Source organism: Amborella trichopoda, chromosome 1, assembly GCF_054954075.1.
Source record: "Amborella trichopoda isolate Santa Cruz 75 chromosome 1, AtrichopodaSantaCruz75HAP2 v2.0, whole genome shotgun sequence".
NCBI lineage: Eukaryota > Viridiplantae > Streptophyta > Magnoliopsida > Amborellales > Amborellaceae > Amborella > Amborella trichopoda.
In genome coordinates, this window is record NC_142336.1 from 17022912 (window position 1) to 17042875 (window position 19964).

Sequence of the window (19964 nt, forward strand, 5' to 3'; positions counted from 1 at the left end):
GGATACTATGATTCTGTTATATTGAAACTATTGTATATGTCATAACCGCTATGCAAGAGGTCCTCCATCGGTAGTGGATACTGTGATTCTGTTATATTGAAATTGTTATATGTGCTATGACCATTATGCAATGGGTCCTCTATTAGTAGTTGGGTATAATGTATCTCGACTCCTATGATACGAGTGGAATCAAGAAGTGACTGTGAATGACAGGGAGGGTCGCGCCCCCCAAATTTTTATGGGCACTATGCATCAGTGCCTCAAATGGTAGTGTAACGCCCTCTCGCCTGAAGGGGTAAGGAGAGGGTCGTGTCTTGCAAGCCCGCAGCCTATCGAAAACCCCAAAGCGCTCTGGAGATTGTGTGCGTGAGTGAGAACATTATGAATGGGACCTCCATTTGTCATTGTCCTTCCTCCTAAAGGAGGGCATAAGTTCCAAGTTACGGGATTGGCTTAGCCTGATTGATGTGACTTTCACTTCTAGAGTAAATAGATATGTTCTGCCTGTTTGAGTCAGGCATTACATGTGAACATCTGACTGTAACTGTGATATGCATAGATGTTTTTTCCATCTCAGGAACAATTGATACTCTGATACATGAATGTTACTCTCTTTATACTGCAAATATTTATATTCTGATGGATGATCCTATTCTATGATGCCAGTATGATTTTTGATGGACCGTAGACCATGTTATTATGTATATGCATGTAGGTAGGAATACAAGGGTAGTGATCTACTTACTGGGCTTATAGCTCACTCCGCTTATTTTCATCTATGTAGAGTGATAGTACCTTATAATGGGAATCAAGCAGCAAAGTGCTGGTGGTAGACATTTGAAGCTTCAGACCTGTCAAGGATTCCTTCTATATAGTAGGTGTATGATGGAATGCCACCGTGTTGTCTTGATTGATGAATTGTAAAGTTAGGCTTATAAGTCGTAAACAATATTGTAAAGAATCTTGGAGTTTGAATGAATACTTAATTTTAACTGATGCATGATGTATAAGTTTTATTTAATTTTCGTGGTTTGCTTTGATTCCGCCCTTCTAACATGCATTAAGCCACTCCCACCTCAGTGACGTTCATGACCTTCAGTCGTGATCCCGCACTTTGTCGACCTCCAGGAAGGTATCGTAGGGTCAAGGGGCAGGGTCGTGATAGTTATGGCAGCAGAGCAGCCAGGATAGGTTTCTTGGCCTAATAATTTTTAGAAGTGTCCTTAAAATAGTTCTGGGTATATTAGTAACTGAGTGCTTGTGCGTTAGGTTGGAGATGTCGAGGACTCATGCCAATAATGTGAGCTCCAACAACGAGAAACTGAGGCCCTCGATGAATTCGTCAGAAATTTAGTGGCCATGACCCAGATGATGAAAGAAGCGATGCCGGCCCCATCTACCGCTGCCCCTGATCAGAATGACAGTAGTCTGATAGAGAAGTTTAAGAGGCTAGCTCCTCCGACTTTCTTGGGGCTCAAGGGAGTAGAGAAAGCGGAGCGATGGAGAAGACAAGTATAAAAGAGTTTTGAGGTGTTCCACTGTACAGATGAACAGAATGTTAGGTTGGGAACCTTCATGTTGGAGAGAGATACTGAGCACTGGTGGGGCTCCGTGAAGAAATCATGGGAGCAGTCAGGGACAGAACTAAGTTGGGGAAATTTTTTAGAAGCATTCAATGAGAAGTACTTCCCTGACTTTGTACGGGAAAGAAAGGAGGTGGATTTTATTGAGTTGCATCAGGGAAATCTATCAGTAGAGCAGTATTCAGCTAAGTTTGCTGAGCTGTCAAGGTATGCGCCACACATCATGAATACTGAGGTGCCAAAAGAGAACAAATTTGAGAGGGGCCTTAGGCCAGAAATAAGGTGGAGGGTGATATCAGCGAACATCAAAACCTTCCCACCTTTAATAGACTTGGCTATGAAGATCGAGAGGGATTGTGAAGAGTCCCTGGTTGGGGGAAACTGGAAGATGGGACCAGCCCAATTTAGAAACTTGGGAAGGAAGGCTCGACCACCACCAAGGAAGAACTTCAGGGGAAGAGATAACTAGAGACGTAAGAAGATTCAAAGGACTTTTCTAGGCGACATAAGGGAGAATCGGCGCTCGACATGCCCACATTGTGGGAAGGACAAGCACTCTGTGGCTGAGTGCCGAAGAAGGACAGGAGCGTGCTTCAGATGTGGAAAACATGGCCACCAGATTAGAGATTGCCCAATGAAGGGACCTGAAAACCAATTGAAGATCCAAGGTTGGGAATTTGCCCTCACTGAACAAGAAGCCAAGGCATATGCTTTAGTAATCCTATGTAAGCTCTCTGTTTGTGGCATGGAAGCTAAAATTTTGGTTGACCTTGGATATACTCACTCTTTTGTTGCACGTCACTTTGCATGCCACATAAATATTTGACCTTCACGTCTTGACTGGACATTTGTAGTATGCACACGTATTAGGGAATATATAGAAACTGATATTGTTTACAAAACACTATCGGATTTTGCTTTAAGGGTGTGTGCTGCCTATAAATTTAATATTGTTAGACATTCAAGACTTTGATGTCATTTTGGGCATGGATTGGTTGTCCACACACCATGGTACAGTAAATTTCCATGATAACACTGTAACTTTTTGACGCCTAAACCAACCTAAATTAAGTTTTATGGGTATCAAAGATGTTTCCCCTCTACACATCGTTTCAGCCCTTCGGTCTTCCCGCCTGTTGGCCAAGATATGTATGGGATACTTGGCTTACGTAGTAGAAAATCTGTCCAATCCAAATTAGAATAGATACCAATATTGATAAAATATCCAGAGGTCTTCCCTAAATATTTAACCTCTCTGCCCTTAGTAAGGGAGACAGAGTTTGAAATAGAAGTTGTCCCTTGTAGAAACTCCATTTTAAATCTAGCAAAGTCGGTGGTTTTCTAAAACCTTAGGACTACACTGTCCTAGTAAACCCAAATCCATAATCCACATATCCTACCCTGTAACCTAGAATCATTATGCCTACCCAGAACCCTGTAGATACCCTGTTTTGACACAACAACCTGTAGATGCCTCGTTTTACAAAAAAAATCATTAAAAATAGTAGAAAAATCCTTTCTAACCCAAAATTTCTCGGAGAGCTTTACAAGAGGCCGAGGAACACACCTGGAGTGGAAGTTTTTAATTTGGACCAACTTTGGTTTGAGCGACCTAGAAGTGTCACTTAGCTTAGACTGGGTGACAAGAGTGGTGCCACCCAGCCGACTAGGGCGACACCACTAGTGTCGCATAGCCTTGTTAAGGTCCAAATTGGAAATTTCTTTTGGGCATTGATTTCTTGCCTTTTTGTGGAGTGTTTACCATGTTTGTTTGGGTGACCAAGGAGTGTCGCTCAAACTCGAATCCCCAAAAATGATAACTTTGGTTGGAGGATTTGTTGGTTATGGAAGGATGCCCTTCCCAACTGATCCTTGCCTTTATAAACCCTTTTTCATGGCCATTTAGCAGAGAGAGATTTCTTCTGGGAGAAAGGAAGATTGAAACCCTGGCCCCTTTACTCAAAGAATAACCTTAACTATAAGCCTGAGAAACATAAACCTAGACTTAGGGAGCCCTAGTTCTAAACCATCTATATGGCACAACAACCCTTTCGATCAGAGATCTTCTGGTCAACTTCTGAACCAGAGAGGCAAAGAGGATGCCGTTCTGATACGGGCAAACCTCGAAAGCTCAAGGGTCCTGAGCCATCCGGCCCAGTTTGGTATTGTTCTTTTACCCTATTTTACTGTTTTGGTTTTATTTGATTAGTTTTGGTCAGTTTGCTACTTTGAGTTCGTGTTTTAATGTCTTCGATCATGCTGGCTCTATAACATATTTGCGAGCGGATCTGTTCGTTTCTGAGTAGATCTAGGCACATATTTGAATTCGATTTGCCCCACTTTCTCTACCATATTATTTTCATCATTTTAAGGTATTAAAATCGGAGGAATCTTCATCGGAAGATCTGACAGATTTTCATCATAAACAGTTTGGCGCCCACTATGAGGCATTTCGAGCTTGATCGAAGTGCCAAAACACGAGTTTTAGGTACTTTTTTAAATGTTTTCAACAACAAAATAGTCCAAACAATCTGTTGTGACAAGGATCCAAGGTTTCGGTGCTGCGAAACCCTGTCTATCCTAGGCGACACCAACATTGTTGCCCGGGCAATACCATCAGTGCTGCCCATGTCCAGAGCGACACACCCCCTATCGCCCAAATGCAGAAGTCTCAGAATTTTCTAAAACTTTGCAGTCTTGTTTCAAGGACTCTCTTGTCATTGCTCAAAAATTTTCAGATAGAAAAAAAAATTTTAAAAATACAAAAAAAAAAATTTATTAATGTAAGTCTATTTTATCTATGCTTTTTTGTTTCTTCTTTATTTTAATTTATTTCATTCGAATATTATTTGCCCTGCTTCTACAATTTATTGTAACCTTTTTTCATCAAATTTAAAACAAAATTAAAAAACATACATTTTTTTGGGCGACACCAGCAGTGTCGCCTATCCTGCAGGGGTGACACTAGTAGTGCCACCTGGGCGACACCAACAATGTTGCTTAGTTGCAGAGGTCCCAGAAATTTCGTGCGACCCCACAGGCCTCTTCTAGAGTGTATTGGCTTCCTGTTCACAAATTTTTGGCTTATAATAAAATTTTTAAAAATACCAAAACAATACATTGCTTTAGATAGGTCTGTTTTGTTCCAGGATTTTTTATTTTATTTTAGTTTGTTAATTTTTACTGGAATCATGTTTTACCGGCTTTCACCATGCTTAGTTTAACTATGTTTAATCAAAGTTAAAAATTTTAATAAACAATTTTAAAAAATACATTGAGGGTTGCTTGCACCGTGTCCTGTTCTAGTAACCCTTGAATCGGGCTACACTCGACTTAGAACGGACAGTGCTTGGTCTAACTATTCTAATTGTACCTTCTTAGGGGCTGCTTAGCCCTCCATCTAGACTGTGCTTCGAGCGAGCTTTACCTCGAAGCACGCATCACTAGGCACAGCTAGTGCCAAGTGCTCGTTTTATTTCTTCATTGCATGGTATGCTTGACAATTATTTTTTATTGTGTGCTTTTTTAGACACTGCAGCCCACACCGGACCATAAATTCTTCGAAAAAAACAAACAAATATTTTAAACACCCCCAAAATTCGTGTTAATGACATGAGGGGAACCTAGTTTTGAGAGTCGAAGCGGTTGGGATTCGCGTAACTCAACTATGAGTGCCCCTCAATAATCCTTTTCCTCAAAGCAACTCCGCGTATAGTAGGACTTGGTGAAAATCCTATAACAGGAGGCTAGGACCTATGTGGGAACCTATATCAGCCCAACCGCATTTCAATAGTTAGGAACCCACTCTCAAGCCAGGCCTACCTATAATCTAGGTCAAACATTTTCGTGTGCTGTGCCTGCTTATTTCTGTTGGTTAATCTTAGATCTCAGTCCGGACCCGCTATATGTTCGAGCTAAACCCTCTAGGTCCAAGTCCAGGCTTGTACCCAGCTTAGCTCAGGTTCGAACCAGGTTTCTTCTTGGCCCAAACTTTGGCCCCCTCCCAGTCCCAGCCGAAGGCTCGTTCCTAGTTCATCTTTGATCCAATCTAGGTCCATACCCTATCTGATCATCAAAATTCTCTAGGTTTAAGTTTAGGCATATACCCAGCGTAGTCAAGGTCTGAACCAAGTTCTACCTTGGTCGGAACTTAGGCCCCCTCTCGGTCCGAGCTGAAGGCTCGTCCTTAGATTATCTTTGATCCAATCGAGGTCCATACCTGGTTTGATCATCAAAATTCTCTGGGTCCAAGTCCAAGATTTTACTCAGCTTAGCCTAGGTCCGAACTAGGTTTCACCTTGACTGGGCCTCCTCTTGGTCCAAGCCAAAAGCTCGCTCCTAGTTCATCTTTGATCCAGTCTGGGTCCATATTCGATTTGATTATCATAACCCTCTACGTCCAAGCCAAGGCTTGTATCCAGCTCAATCCAGGTCCGAACCAAGCTCACACCCAGGTCCGAACCTAGACCCACTCTTGGTCAAAGCCAAGAGTCGTCCCCATCTAGTCTAGATCTCAGTCTAGGTTTTAGCATAGGTCTAAGCTTAAAGATTCCTCTAAAGCTAGACTAGCCTTACCCTAGTTCAGGTTCTAAACGAAAACCCATTGAGTCTAGCAAGTTTAGATTCCAGTCTAGTCTTAGCCTAGGTCTTTGTTAAGGTTTTTCCCCTAGAGTCAGACTAGGTCTGCCTTAAGTCATCGAGTCTAGATCTTACTTAAGTCTAGATTCTAGAATCCCACAAAAAGCAATCACCATGTCAGTCACTCATGGCGACTATGATGATTGCTCCACAACTGACTCTAAGCCTAACCTGCCCAAACCTAGGGACCAATATGCCACAATCCCTTGGGATTACAGCTAGTACTCAGGTCAATCCATTATCTAACGCCCAGGTCCTCAATTAAAGGTAGAGTCCCAAGGTTGCACTCTTGATCCTGAAATCTGTGTGGCCCGAAAAGTTAGCTTCATCCGAAAACTATAAATAGTCAGGGGGTCCGACCTGGCGTCGTCCTACAGGGGTTTTTAGGTAATCAAAGTAGAAGTGGAACGAGGGAAGAAATTCACGTCGTATCTAATGCCAATTCTCGGAGGTCACACCAAGATAACCTCGGGGCACAACGATCTCAAAACCAAGACCCACATAAGTTTAGGGGATCTAACTCAGCCTCAAGCCACCATAATGCAGCCCGTGATGACCTGAACACTCTATGAACTAGAGATGTCAATCTAGACCAACCTTAAGGCGGGATGGGAGTACAAGATGCACTTAAAGGTCTAGTTGACCTACATTACACAATTCATGACCTAGCTCACGGGTCGATCACAAACCAACCCCTAGCACAACTGAGTTAGTCGATTCTTCAATCGGTCCCTCTTGCTCATCCGATCCAACAAACAGTGTAATTTCTGCAATCGGTGGTGACGCCTATGGGTTAGTATGCCCCTCAGACGCAAATGTCTCAAACCGCCCTAGTGACTGCGGCTCATCAATCTCAGGCCCATGCAGGCCAACATGTATCCCAAGTCTCGACTCATCAGTCTACGCTTGGGAACCCAACAACCGGTGGGCCTACTGTCATGCCAAATACCCAACACAAAGGCACCATAAATTCAATGCAGGATATGCTTGTAAGAATAAGCACGCAAGAAATTCTATTCCCGTGGGCCTATGTTCATGAGACCCTTGGAGGCATGGAAGACCTTCCCCTGGGATTCGTCATCTCAGAATTTAGAAACAAGCTCAATGGGAAGAGTGATCCAGATACTCACGTCAATGCATACCTCCTCTCCATTCGAGCTTTGCAGGACAAGCCTAACCAGTTGAAGGTCATATTTTCATAAACATTGATCGGTGAGGCCTTGAACTGGCATCGGAGAATAATGTCTGCTCAACCACACATCACTCCAGACGAAATGTTCAACCTATTCGTCTCTCACTACAACTGGTTGACACCAAGAATTCTCTCCCTAGGCGAGCTCAGTGCAATAAAACAAAACCCAGAACAATCCTTCGAGGATTTCATCGATCAACTCCGCGAGGCAGAGATGCGGTTCATAGAATATCCACTTACGGACTAGCCAAAATCTCCATGGCCTTAGAGAATGTCGCTCCTGAATACAGGACCTTCTTCAGTCAAGTCTTATCCCCCACACTTTCGACTCCATGATTGAGCGGGTTGCACGACATGAAAGGGCTATAGGGACACCCTTCAGCACCAGGGCCGACAATAAATCGATAAGAACTCCACAAAATAAGAACAAAAACAATAACAAAGGGAATGCTTCCGTTCAGGTTAATGATATTGTCTTTAATGGACGGGCCCAAGGTTCAGCCATTCAGCACAACAATCGAAACCAAAATTGAAGGGGGTCAGCCTAGAGCCAATGCTCAAAATAATAACCAAACATGAGGGGATAATTTCACCCCTCTCAAAGGCCCATTAGAAAAGTTGCTGGAATTACACCTGGCTAAAACTATGGTTTATCTCTCGCCACCATCTGAACCCCCATTTCATGTCATGGATAAGAGCAAGTGGTGCAAATGGCATCAAAACCATGCTCATGATACTCAAAACTTCTTGTATTTGAAATAGGTGATTCAAGGGTTAATCAATTGGGGGGACATCACTATCGCACCAAGAAATCAACCTATTGAAGAACCTAATCAAAAGATATGTATCTTCACAAATCCTCTCCCTAAAAAATATGGTCACAACGATCAAAAAGCTGGGAGCTTAAGACAACTCAAAAGAGAACGTCATCACTCACGTGATTGAGAGCGGAGACGTAGAAGATGATCCCAGTCAATTCATATTTGCTTGTGATCATCACTTTCAAGAGTCCGAAGAAGATCTTTTGAGCCTTTTAAGAGCAGACCCCTCACCTCCAAACCTTGATAACCTTCCCAAATGGGACCGATATGGTGAAGATGATACGCTAAAAATCGATATCATCTCCCAAACAAGGGGCCAACACCCTGAAATCTACCATTACTCTCGTTAGGGCTGACCCTGTCGAACTTCAGACTAGCGAAGTTGATTCCCTAACCCGAAGAGGCCGAGTATTCAAACCCATTCAGTTGATGACCAACACTCTCGATGAAAGAATGGGGAACACCTCAAAAGTCAAAAAACCAGCAAGGGCTGCAGATCACAAACCGAATAAAGAAATCCAAGGATCCACAACCACCTACGATCTCCAGCTCATCTCGGGAGGATCCAGGCTCAAATCTCCATCTTGGAGCTACTTACCAATTCACCAGCACACAGAGCCTAGATTGAAAAGGTCCTCGCCAAGACACACATCCTGAGCAACACACAGCCGATGAGATGTAAGGAATGAACAACCAACTGATGGCACCAACGTCAATCGTGTTCATGGACGATGACATCCTAGCCAGCTTCAACCGCTTTCATGTCCAACCTCTGCACATCACCATTTTCATGCAAGGATATGAGATACATAGAGTACTTGTTGATAATGGGGCAACCTTAAACATATGCCTTATGAAAATAATGAAGCTGATAGGAAAAAGCTCGAAGGACTACGAGCCATGTCAACTAACTATCGCTGCATACGATGGACCCAAGAGGCAAGCAGAAGGCATACTACCTCTCATACTCAAGATCGACCGTATCCTCCAAGTGATAAATTTTTAGTTCTTGAACATAAAACCTTCATTCAACATGCTGCTAGGAAGACCATGGCTGCATGAAAACCTCGTGGTCGCTTCTACACTCCATCAACGTGTAGAGACACCATTTTAAATATGGTAAATTCTACGGTTTCTGAACTCTTAGAACCACACTTAACCTAGTAAACCCAAATCCATAGTTCACATATCCTACCTTGTGATCCGGAACCAGTTTTCCTACCCAGAACCCTACAGGTTTTGACCCAGATTTCTATAAATGCCCTGTTTTGAGAAAACAATCATTAAAAATAGTAAAAAAATCTATTTTGACCTAAATTTTCTCTGAGAGCTTCATAAGAGGCTGACAAACACACTTGAAAAGAAAAACCTTGATTTGGAGCATTTTTTGTTTGTGCAGCACCTGGCATGCCGCCCAGGCTTGGGCAACACAGAGCTTGCAGCCCAACTATTGGCGGCACGTCTCGTGCCACTCAAGCGACACGACCCGTGCCTCCCCAAATCCGCATCCCAAAAATGGTATCTATGACTGGGGGGATTTGTTTGTTGCGTGAGTTGATTCTCCCCAACAAATTTGGCCTCCTTTTGAGATGAGATAAAAAACCCTAGAGATAGAGATTAGAAACCCTAGAGAGCTGTAGGAAATAGAGATCTGAGAGAAAAAATCTGAGAGAAAACCCTATGTAACCTAAGCCTAAGAATCCTAGTTCCAAGACATTTTCCAAGGCACAACTACCACAGAGACTTGTTGATCAATAGCTGAATCAGAAGGGTAAAAAGGAAGAGATTCTGATACGGGCGAGCCCAACCGACCCGGTCCAATATTTTCTCTTCTCTTCTTCCTTTTCTTATTTTACTGCTATCATATCATTTATATTTTATTTTGATCTAAATACTGTTTTAAAAATCATGTTTTGAAATGCTTTGGATCACGCTGGCTCTGCCACAGATGTGAGAGGGGATCTGCTCGTTTCTGAGCAGATCTGTTCTCAGATCTGAATTCGAATGTTCCCAATTTCTCTATAATTGATTTTTCATTTCATTTTTTATCAGTTTAAAGTGTCAGATCAGAGTGATCTACATTCGCAGATCTCCTTGATTTTGCGTTGTAAACACAATGCTTCAAATTTTCGACTAAAAATGGCATCGCGAAGGTATGTGATGAACCCCCTTCTTTCCTCAATCCTAGTATAGGTAATAAGAAGCTAGCCGCAGGGTTCGAGCTTGTGGAATTCCCATTTGCTTCCTTCGAGCAACCTGATTGTGCCACCTTACACCTAGAGGCCAGCGACTATATTCCCAAAATCTTGCAAACTTTCCTCATTGTTGGACTACATTATCCAATGTCAACATCGATACGGTTTCGGGTCCCTCGAGGCTTTGCATATGCTCTTCTCCCAACGCTTCCAACTTGGCCTAGGCTAGGGAAGTCAAGGGCAAGGCATAACGAAGGCAGTTTCTAAATCATCCCAAGCCAAAACTGAAAGTGGGGATTGAAGAAGACACGGGTGTACTCTCACCTTATTTCAAAGCCGGATGAGGCCTTCAAGCTATCCGGGCTTTGTATCTGGAGGCATTCAAAGCCTCGATCCTCTTGATGCCTGTCCTTCAAAATGGTCAAAGGTGATCCTTGAATATCCAACAGGGAATAACTCTTCTTTCACACCTCAACACACACAAGAATTAGGGATTAAAGATCTTTTTGTTGACCTGCATATGGAAGTATACATAATTGGCTCTGACACAGCCAAGCGTGCTCATCTACCTATCCAAACCCAAGAGCATAATTTGTCAATCACTCTTCTATCTCGAGAATCACTGAAAGCATACCAGCGACACCTTCAAGTATCGGTGTGTCTCGGTGTCAAAAAACGGATTGACGTAGGGTGGCCATCTAACCGCCCTGAGCATCTAATCCCAAACAAATCTCTCGTGAGTCCCATTAGGGACACCTTTACTGATATTTCAAAAACTGTTGAAAATTAAAAACATGATGAAATTGATAATAATGAAAAAGAATTTTCAAAAACAGTGAAAATAGCCCAATAACGGTGCACAATACCCAAGACAACAAATTGGACAACCAAGACGAAGATCAAGAGAGCCAAGAGTCTGAAGAAATCCCTCAACCTAAGGAACTCACTTCCCATGTTGAGCAATTCAAGAGGAGGCTCGATGGTGACCCAACAGCTCTCATCAAATAGACAATCAACGTAAACCTAGGAACTAAGAGGGACTTAAGGTAAACCAAGATTGATACCTCCCTATCTCTTGAGGAGTGGAAAAATATGATTTCCTTTCTCAAGGAATATTGTGATGCCTTCTTCTGGTCATATGATGATATGTCAGGGCTAAATCTCACATTGGTGCAACATCACCTAATATTCAATGAAGGGGCAAAGTCTGTAAGCCAGAAACTCCGACGTCAAAAGACCCACCTTGAGCTCAAAATTAAGGAAGAAATCTACAAACTGCTCAAGGCAAAATTTATTAACCCCGTCGATTACTTAGAATGGTTGGCCAACATAGTGGTCGTACCTAAGAAAGACGGGAGGATCCGAGTGTGTGTCGACTACCGAGACCTCAACAAGGCATGTCCAAATGACAATTTTCCATTACCAAACATAGATGCCTTGGTCGACAACACTGTGGGGCACGAGATGTTATCATTCATGGATGGCTTCTCAGGCTATAATCAGATCCTTATGGAAGAAGAAGACTAAACCAAGACTTCATTCATAACGCAATGGGGAACTTACTGCTAACAAGTCATGCCCTTCGGCCTCAAAAATACTGGGGTGACTTATCAATGGGCAATGACTAGCATCTTCCACAATTTAATGCACACCATCATGGAAGAATATGCCGATGACATTCTGATCAAGTTGAAGGCCAGGTCTGATCATCTCACCAACTTGAGAACCATTTTCGAAAGAATCCGAAAACATCAACTCAAACTCAATCCACGGAAATATGCCTTTGGTGTTAAATTCAGCAAATTACTTGGCTTTATAGTGAGCCAAAGCGGCATTGAGGTAGACCCATCCAAAATATGAGTCATCACTAAAATGCCCCCTCCCTGGACATCAGAGAAATCCATGGGCCTCAAGGTTGCATACAAGTCATAAGGCATTTTATTTCTCAACGTGAGGACAAGTGCGCACCGTTCAATAGGCTCCTTAAGAAGGATACCCCATTCATATGGGATAATGAATGCCAAGAAGCATTTGACCAAATTAAGGAGTGCATAACCAAACCTCCTGAGTCCTCCTAATCCATACAAACCCATGTACCTATGCATATATGTGAAAGACAAGACCGTGGGGGCACTGTTAGGATAATACGATGACCATGGAAAAGAACAAATGATATACTACATTAGCAAAACCATGGTGGACTATGAGACAAGATACACAGATGTGGAGAAGCAGTGCTTGACGCTTGTGTGGGCCATCCAGAAGTTAAGACACTACATCTTATCTCATACAGTCAATCTCACCTCAAGAATATACCCACTCAAGTACCTATTGGAAAGACCAGTCCTTAATAGACGTTTAGCGAAGTGGAGAATGCTATTGAGTGAGTTCGAGACTGGATATGTTACTAAAAAATCGATCAAAGGACAAACCACTTGGCTGAACACGCACTACTTGATAACACTCCCATCAACACGGATATCCCTGATGAGGATCTCTTAACAATCGAGGACTCAATTTGGGAGATTTACGTTAATGGTGCAAAGAACAATTACGGGTCAGGTGTAGGGTCATACTATGCTCACCCGAGAAGATTTTATGGACAACAGCCATCAGATTGAATTTCCTATGTACCAATAACATTACTGAATATGAAGCCTTGATAGCCGGGCTCGAGAATGCTATGGGGATGAAAATCCAGCAAATACGAGTGATTGGTGACTCTTTACTTGTCATAAACCAAGTTCAAGGGATTTGGAAAGTGAAAGAAGAAAAGATCAAACCCTATCCATAAATGGTGGAAAAGATGATCCCATATTTTAAGAAAATCACCTCTCAGAACGTAACTAAGGAAAATAATCGGTTCACCGACACCCTTGGGACCCTTGCTTCAATGGTTGATACTCCTTCAAAAATCACCACACTGCCATTCTATATCAGGAACAAACATGACCCTTCCCCACCAAGGATTAAAAATGAAATAGAGCAAGAAAATGAGAACGATGGGGAAGTGTCTCTCGTGGCTTCAAATGCACTAGTTAAGGCAAAACCATGGTTCCACAATGTTCTGTCCCTACTGAAAGATGAGTTATACCCCGAGGGAGCTACTAAAAAGGATAAAGAAGCCCTTCAAAGGTTTTCTATGGAATTCTTAGTAGGAGGTGATCTTCTGTTCAAGAAATCCTTCGATTGCATCATTCTATGATGTCTCGATTAGTCAAAAATCGACTAAGTACTGATAAAGTTACACAATGAAGGAGGTCATTTTGGGGAAGCCTCCTTAGCTTAGAAAATCAGACGTGAAGGCTATTACTGGACCACCCATGGCCAAAGAATGTTGGAAGTTTGTTAAGAGGTGTCCTAAATGTGAACTTTATGGAGACCTCATCCATGCACTGTCCGTACCACTCAACTCAACAACGTCCGTATGGCCCTTTTCCATGTGAGGTCTTGATATCATAGGAATAATCTCACTAAAAGCCTCAAACGGCCACCGTTTTATATTAACGGCTACAAAGTACTTCACAAAATGGGTAGAGGTTACATCATTTGTCAAAATTGAGGGACAACATGTTGCTCGTTTCATAAAGAACAACATTGTATTCATATTCGGTGTTCTTGAGTCAATCATTACTGACAATGGATTCTACTTCAAAAATGAATAGGTCACTAAGTTATGCAAAAAGTTCAGGATAACACAAAAATTCTCCACACCTTAGTACCGTCAAGGAAATGGACAACCTCATGCAACAAACAAAGGACTTATCAGAATAATAGATAAAATAATAGAAGGTGGCAAAGATCGGCACAAAAAGCTAAACGATGAGCTATGGGCCTACCGGACAACTAAGAAGACTCCTACTGGCATGACCCATACTCATTAGTGTATGGTATGGAAGCAATGCTACCCATTGAAGTTGAGATACTGTCTCTCTGAGTGCTTATTCAAAAAATTTAGATGAGGAACAGAAGATCGAAGCATGAATCGTTGCTCTCATTACTTTGGATGAAAGATGACTACAAGCAACACAAAATATCATTGCTTACCAGTGTAGAATCAAGAGGGCATATCAAAGAAAAGTTGTTCCTTGACAATTCAGAGAAGGGGACATGGTACTCAAGAAAATCTTCCACACTCCTGCAAATCCACACACTTTAGCGGAATTCAAACCTAATTTGGAGGGGCCATTTGTGGTTACCCAAGTGCACACAGGCAATTCTAACAAGATAAAAAATCAAGAGGGGTACGAACTCAATGACCCTACTAATGCAATGTATCTCATAAATACTACCGGTAACGGCCTTAAAAGCATGGTGAAAACCTAAAAAGGCATCATAAAGAAAAAAAAAAAAGGATGTGTTGAAAACCTGAAAAGGCATCACGGGCAAAGAAAACAAAAGAATAAAAAATCTCCAAGAAAGAGCTTCCGATTCAAAACCTTCAGTACAAACAAGTACCTACAAGTTACAACAGTATTGCAGAAGCAAAACACTCAAGTGCAAACAAGTACTTGCAACTTCCAACAATACTGCAGAAGCAAACCTTGAGGACAAAGACTCCTCCTAAACCTTGCAAGTTCCCAACATAACTAACTCAAAAAGATGTGGGAGGGTGACATGAATGGAAAACCGAAGTGACTTCGATGAACCCTAGAAGAACATCGAGACTTCTCCATAATCGAAGCCTAGCAAGAATCAAGAGATCTCTTCATGGACCCACAGAGCATAGGATGAAAGCTCCAAAGGTAAAAGGAAAATTTCGAGACTTTTGAGTTCTCACAATCCCACAAGGAAATCCTTTCATCATCTTTGGGTAAAACATAATAAAGAAAATGACCACCAAAGGAGCCACAGGAGCAAAACTGTAAGGCCCATCCTTTTTTAACATGCTTTTGCAATTTGATTGTTAAAAGTGTCCATTTTTCGAAGCCTTTCAAAAATGACTTCCTCCATCACTACAAGAGGTTAAACTGTTAGTCAGTCTGACCTCTTTCTCGAAGTCAACTTCCTACGCCTGTTATGAAGGTTTGAAACTAGTCAGGCAATCCATGGTTGTATGAGTATAAGTACCAACTACCACATATCAGAGATGGGTGAAACTTGCCGATGATGACATTGGCTAGTTTGAGAGCATTCTCCCTCTTAGCTATATCCTCTGAGGCAAAATGAGGCAAGCTCATCCATGTGTGTGTGTATGACGACCCAATAGCCGGGAATTCAAGACAAAAACCCTACAACTAGGGGACCATAGGAATTCAGTTTTGAAAAGTGTGTGCAAAGAAAGTGTTCTATTATGCTTCCATGAATCAAACGCGCACGTAGAGATGAACAAGAACCCCCTAACTGGGACAGCAACAAGGAGAAAATAAAAAATAGAAGGAATTTCACAATCCCAGAGGACCAATCAAAATGGGAAATAAAATTCTGGATGTCTCAAAATTCCGATTTTATTCATCCGTTGAAAAAGGGCTTATTACATGCACTTGCACAATCAACTCTGGTCCCAAGACCAAAATTTCTACTATCTTAATAGACTTTAACGAAAATAAAACTACTAAAAAACAATGGTGATCATGAGATCAACTTATTCACGCCAAGGGAAAAATAAAGAAAATTAAAAATATTTTGGCTATTCAATCTTTGTCTTCGGATCAACATCCTTCTCTTTGAGTTTCGCCACAAAGGCCGCCCATCGAGCCAATTCAACTTCAGCATCTTCCAAACTGATGTCAAAAACACCCTCATTCCATTTAACCACTTATTTGAAGAAGAGACAACTTCTCGAGAAGACACGAGATCCCGAGCAAGGGTAGAACGTTCATCACGAAGTCTCAAGAACTTTGGTCACAGCGGAAGAGGGGAAGCACGGTCTCACCAAGAGTCGTAGTTGAAGGTGGTCATGGGCTTGTCTTGCTTGACCAACCCTTAACTAGAGGAAGACTTCTTCCCCTTCCATGACAAACCTGTAACGACCCAAAAAAATTTGAGTCAGAGAAAAGGACACTCACAGCAAGGAGTGTGAAACAACACCGTTTGGAGAGGAGAGAGTCAGGCAGCATCGTGCATGCAACAAAGGAAAAAGGTAAAGTCGTGCACGTTAAGGGAGGAACACCACATGTGAAATGAACGAACGAGTAGCACCTACTGTGAAGTGAGGGGGGTAGCACAGGCTATGAAGAGAAGGGGTAGCACCGACTGTGAAGGGAGAGGGAAACGCCGCGAGATTAATGCAGCGCCTGAAAAGTCAGCATCGTCTGTGAAATGGGAGAGCACCGCCACATGTACCACTGCCGCTAATAAGCAACGTCATTCATGACAGGAGTGTAACGTCATGTGTGCTTGGTCAACTTGTACAACTGTCAACTCAACGCCGTACATGTCAGTGTCACCCTTCTCAGAGCCATGCATGTTCACCATGTGAGACCCACAGACCCACAAGTACTTAAGCCCCACTCTTCTTCACCCCTCCACCTTTCTGCTCATCTCCCTTCTTCTTCTTCTGCCTTTGGGGAGCCTTGCCAAGAAGGTTGAAGTAGTTTGTGTGTGGAGTTTAGGAGCACCGTGATAATCAGGTAAGGGAGTCTAGTGATTATGCATTTATAAAATTGTAGGAATTCATGTTAAGTGTGGAAAATGGGGAAAAAATACTAGGATGAAATGTATAAGTATGAATGCATTGTGATGAGCTTGAAATCTCAGATGCCATGATCGATTGAGTTCTGTATATGATTCCATTTGTGGTGGCAATATGTGAAGTAGTTCACTTATGGGAACAGTTTAATATGTACTTGGTTTTGCATCAAGATTTGCTTTAGCTAATGCAATATTGAATGTTCTTGAATGTATGTTAAACTTGAGAAGGCAGATTTCCAAAACTATGATGGCTCTTGCATCAAACTCTTCAGTGGCCAAACGACGTTCAAATGGACCCAAACTGATTTTGAATGAATTATATGGTTGTTTACTTCAACGTTTCTTTTTATATCATCTTCAAATTTCCCACGGATTAGAAATTATGCTTCAAAAGGTGTGGGTATATCACTGTTAAAAGATTGCAGAAAATTCCTGGACTGTTACTCTCTTTGTACTAAACGTTTGACCTAGATGATATCCAAATGCTCTCAAATAACCTACATTTGATAGATACATGTGTCTACTATGATGTTTATGTTTTAACCTTGTCCAAATTCTTCATAAATGATGACCTATGCTTTAAATTGTTCATATAGGTCACTGTTAGCAGATTTCACAGGATTTCACAGCTGATACCTATGTTGTCACAAGCTTTGACTAACCCAACGGAGTCTAAATGCTTCTAAACCACTGCAGCTTGAAATATCCATGTCTGTACTAAAATTTGTATGTCGAACTCTTTTTTAAATCCCCTATAGGTTGTGAGTTATACCCCAAAATGTGAGGGTATATTATTGTTCACAGTTGCAGAAACTTCCAGCGACTGTCACTCACTTTGTGCCGAGCTTTTGACCAATCAAATGTTCTCCAAACATCTTCAAACTACCGCCATTTTAAAGATCTATGTGTAAAATTAGAGTCTCATGCTTTAATCATTTCGAGATTCTCTCTAGATTGAGTGTTATGCCTTCGAAAAAGGGGGTACATCACTGTTACATAACATAAAGATTTTCAGATTTGTATCGGTTTTAGAAATAAATGGTTACACACTCAAACCCTATTCAAATGTGCTCATTCAATTTTAGGTGAGCCTTAAGTGATTCTATTTCGAAATAAACTTCTGACGACACTAAAGCTCTCCATCGTTTGAAAATAGTGCTTTTTCCCATGAGAGTGTCATAGTTGTGGATGAAATGAAATTATATTCACTACTAAATGATTCACTGATGTTTTTATGTAACAAGTGTATAGAATGATAATTGATAACATGAAATGTTATTGAATGGCCTCCCTATGATGACTGCTACATATTAATTGCCATGGAGCTGTTCGAATAATGCTATGCAACTATGCAATAAGGGATTATTTGATAAATGCATATGCTTTGTGATACATATTGCATGAGTGAGATTATGAGTTATGAATGTTAAGTGACGAGTGTAAATGTCATTAGATAGCCCTCTTATGATGGATGCGTTATGTTAAGTGGCATAGGGTACTGGTTAGGTGCCTCGATCTCGTCCTCTAGATCCAGATGATTTGGCGCCACGCATTTCGGATTTTAGGAGAACTCGGGACTTTTGAGATCTCTCTAACGAGAACCTTGCTCCGGAGCGAAGGAAGGTATATCAACCGTTGAGAGAGGAATTTAAGGTGGGATCGGGACTTACCCAGGCTGGCTCACGTGGGCACCCTCTTAGATCACGAAGAAAGTCCCCCAGTCATAGAACTGGTTCAAAATTGCTTCCCTTGGCCTGTACTCTCTTGTTTTTACAATCACACACACGGTTAATTTTCAAGACAAGTGGGTCAAGTGACCCCTCCTTGTCTTTGGGCGAATGCATATAGGCATGCACATTCAAAAGAGGAAGAAAAGGGAAAGAGAATAGATGGAAAAAGAAGGGAGAGATAGAATAAGGGAACGGGGGAGATAAGAATTTGACTAGGTGGCTAGATTAACACAGTAGCTAGACCAGCAAGTGATTGACCTGTCATGGTAGCAAGACAGGCACAGTAACTAGACCGGCACAACGACAATACTATTATATGATAGAATGATCATCGATCAGCCTAGAATGGTGGCTAGCATATGGGGGCAGTAAGGCGAGCATAATGACTAAAACTAGCACAACTACAGCACTGGTAGACGATGAGACTACCATGGTAGTGCTTGACTTAGCTTCCCTTGATCAAACAAGAGGGAAAGAAGGAGAAGACAGAAAAGAGAGAGCGAAAGGCATGCACATTACTACTGATGTCGTGCATATGCGTAAAAGAGAGTAAAGAGAGAGAGAGAAAAAGAAGAAGAAGAAAGGAGTCGTAAGACAAAAGAAGAAAGGGGAAGAAGAAAGAAGAAAGGGGGAGACAAAAGAGAAGGGGAACATGGACAACGATGGACTCCCACCGACCATGACAGAGGAGAGAGAAAGTAGAAAGAAATATGGGTGGTGATAGGCTTCCGTCGTCCATGATAGAGAAGAGAAGAGAGAGAAACCATGGGCAGCGATGTTCTTCCACTGTCCATGACAAAGAAGAGAAGAGAGAGAAAACATGGGCGGGGATGTGCTTCCACTGTTCATGATAGAGAAGAGAAGAGAGAGAAAACATGAGCGGTGATATGCTTCTGTTGTCCATGACAAACAAGAGAAGAGAGAGAAAACATGAGCGACGATGTGCTTTTGTCATCCATGACAGAGAAGAGAAGAGACAGAAAACATGGGCAGCGATGTCCTTCTGCTATTCATGACAGAGAAGAGAAGAGAGAGAAAACATGGGCAGCGATGTGCTTCTGCCATCCATAACAGAGAAGTGAAGAGAGAGAAAACATGGGCGACGATGTGCTTTTGTCGTCCATGATAGAGAAGAGAAGAGAGAGAAAACATGGAAGACGATGAGCTTCCAC

General features: G+C 42.0%; 1 protein-coding gene across 1 annotated transcript; it reads left to right on the plus strand.

Annotated features, from left to right (window-relative positions):
• The first annotated feature begins 1383 nt into the window (after positions 1-1383).
• Positions 1384-2052, plus strand: LOC105421945 (uncharacterized). Its single transcript, XM_011631115.1, has 2 exons — positions 1384-1423; positions 1547-2052. Exons 1-2 carry the CDS (start codon positions 1384-1386, stop codon positions 2050-2052), a joined length of 546 nt encoding a protein of 181 aa, XP_011629417.1.
• Positions 2053-19964: the final 17912 nt, after the last annotated feature.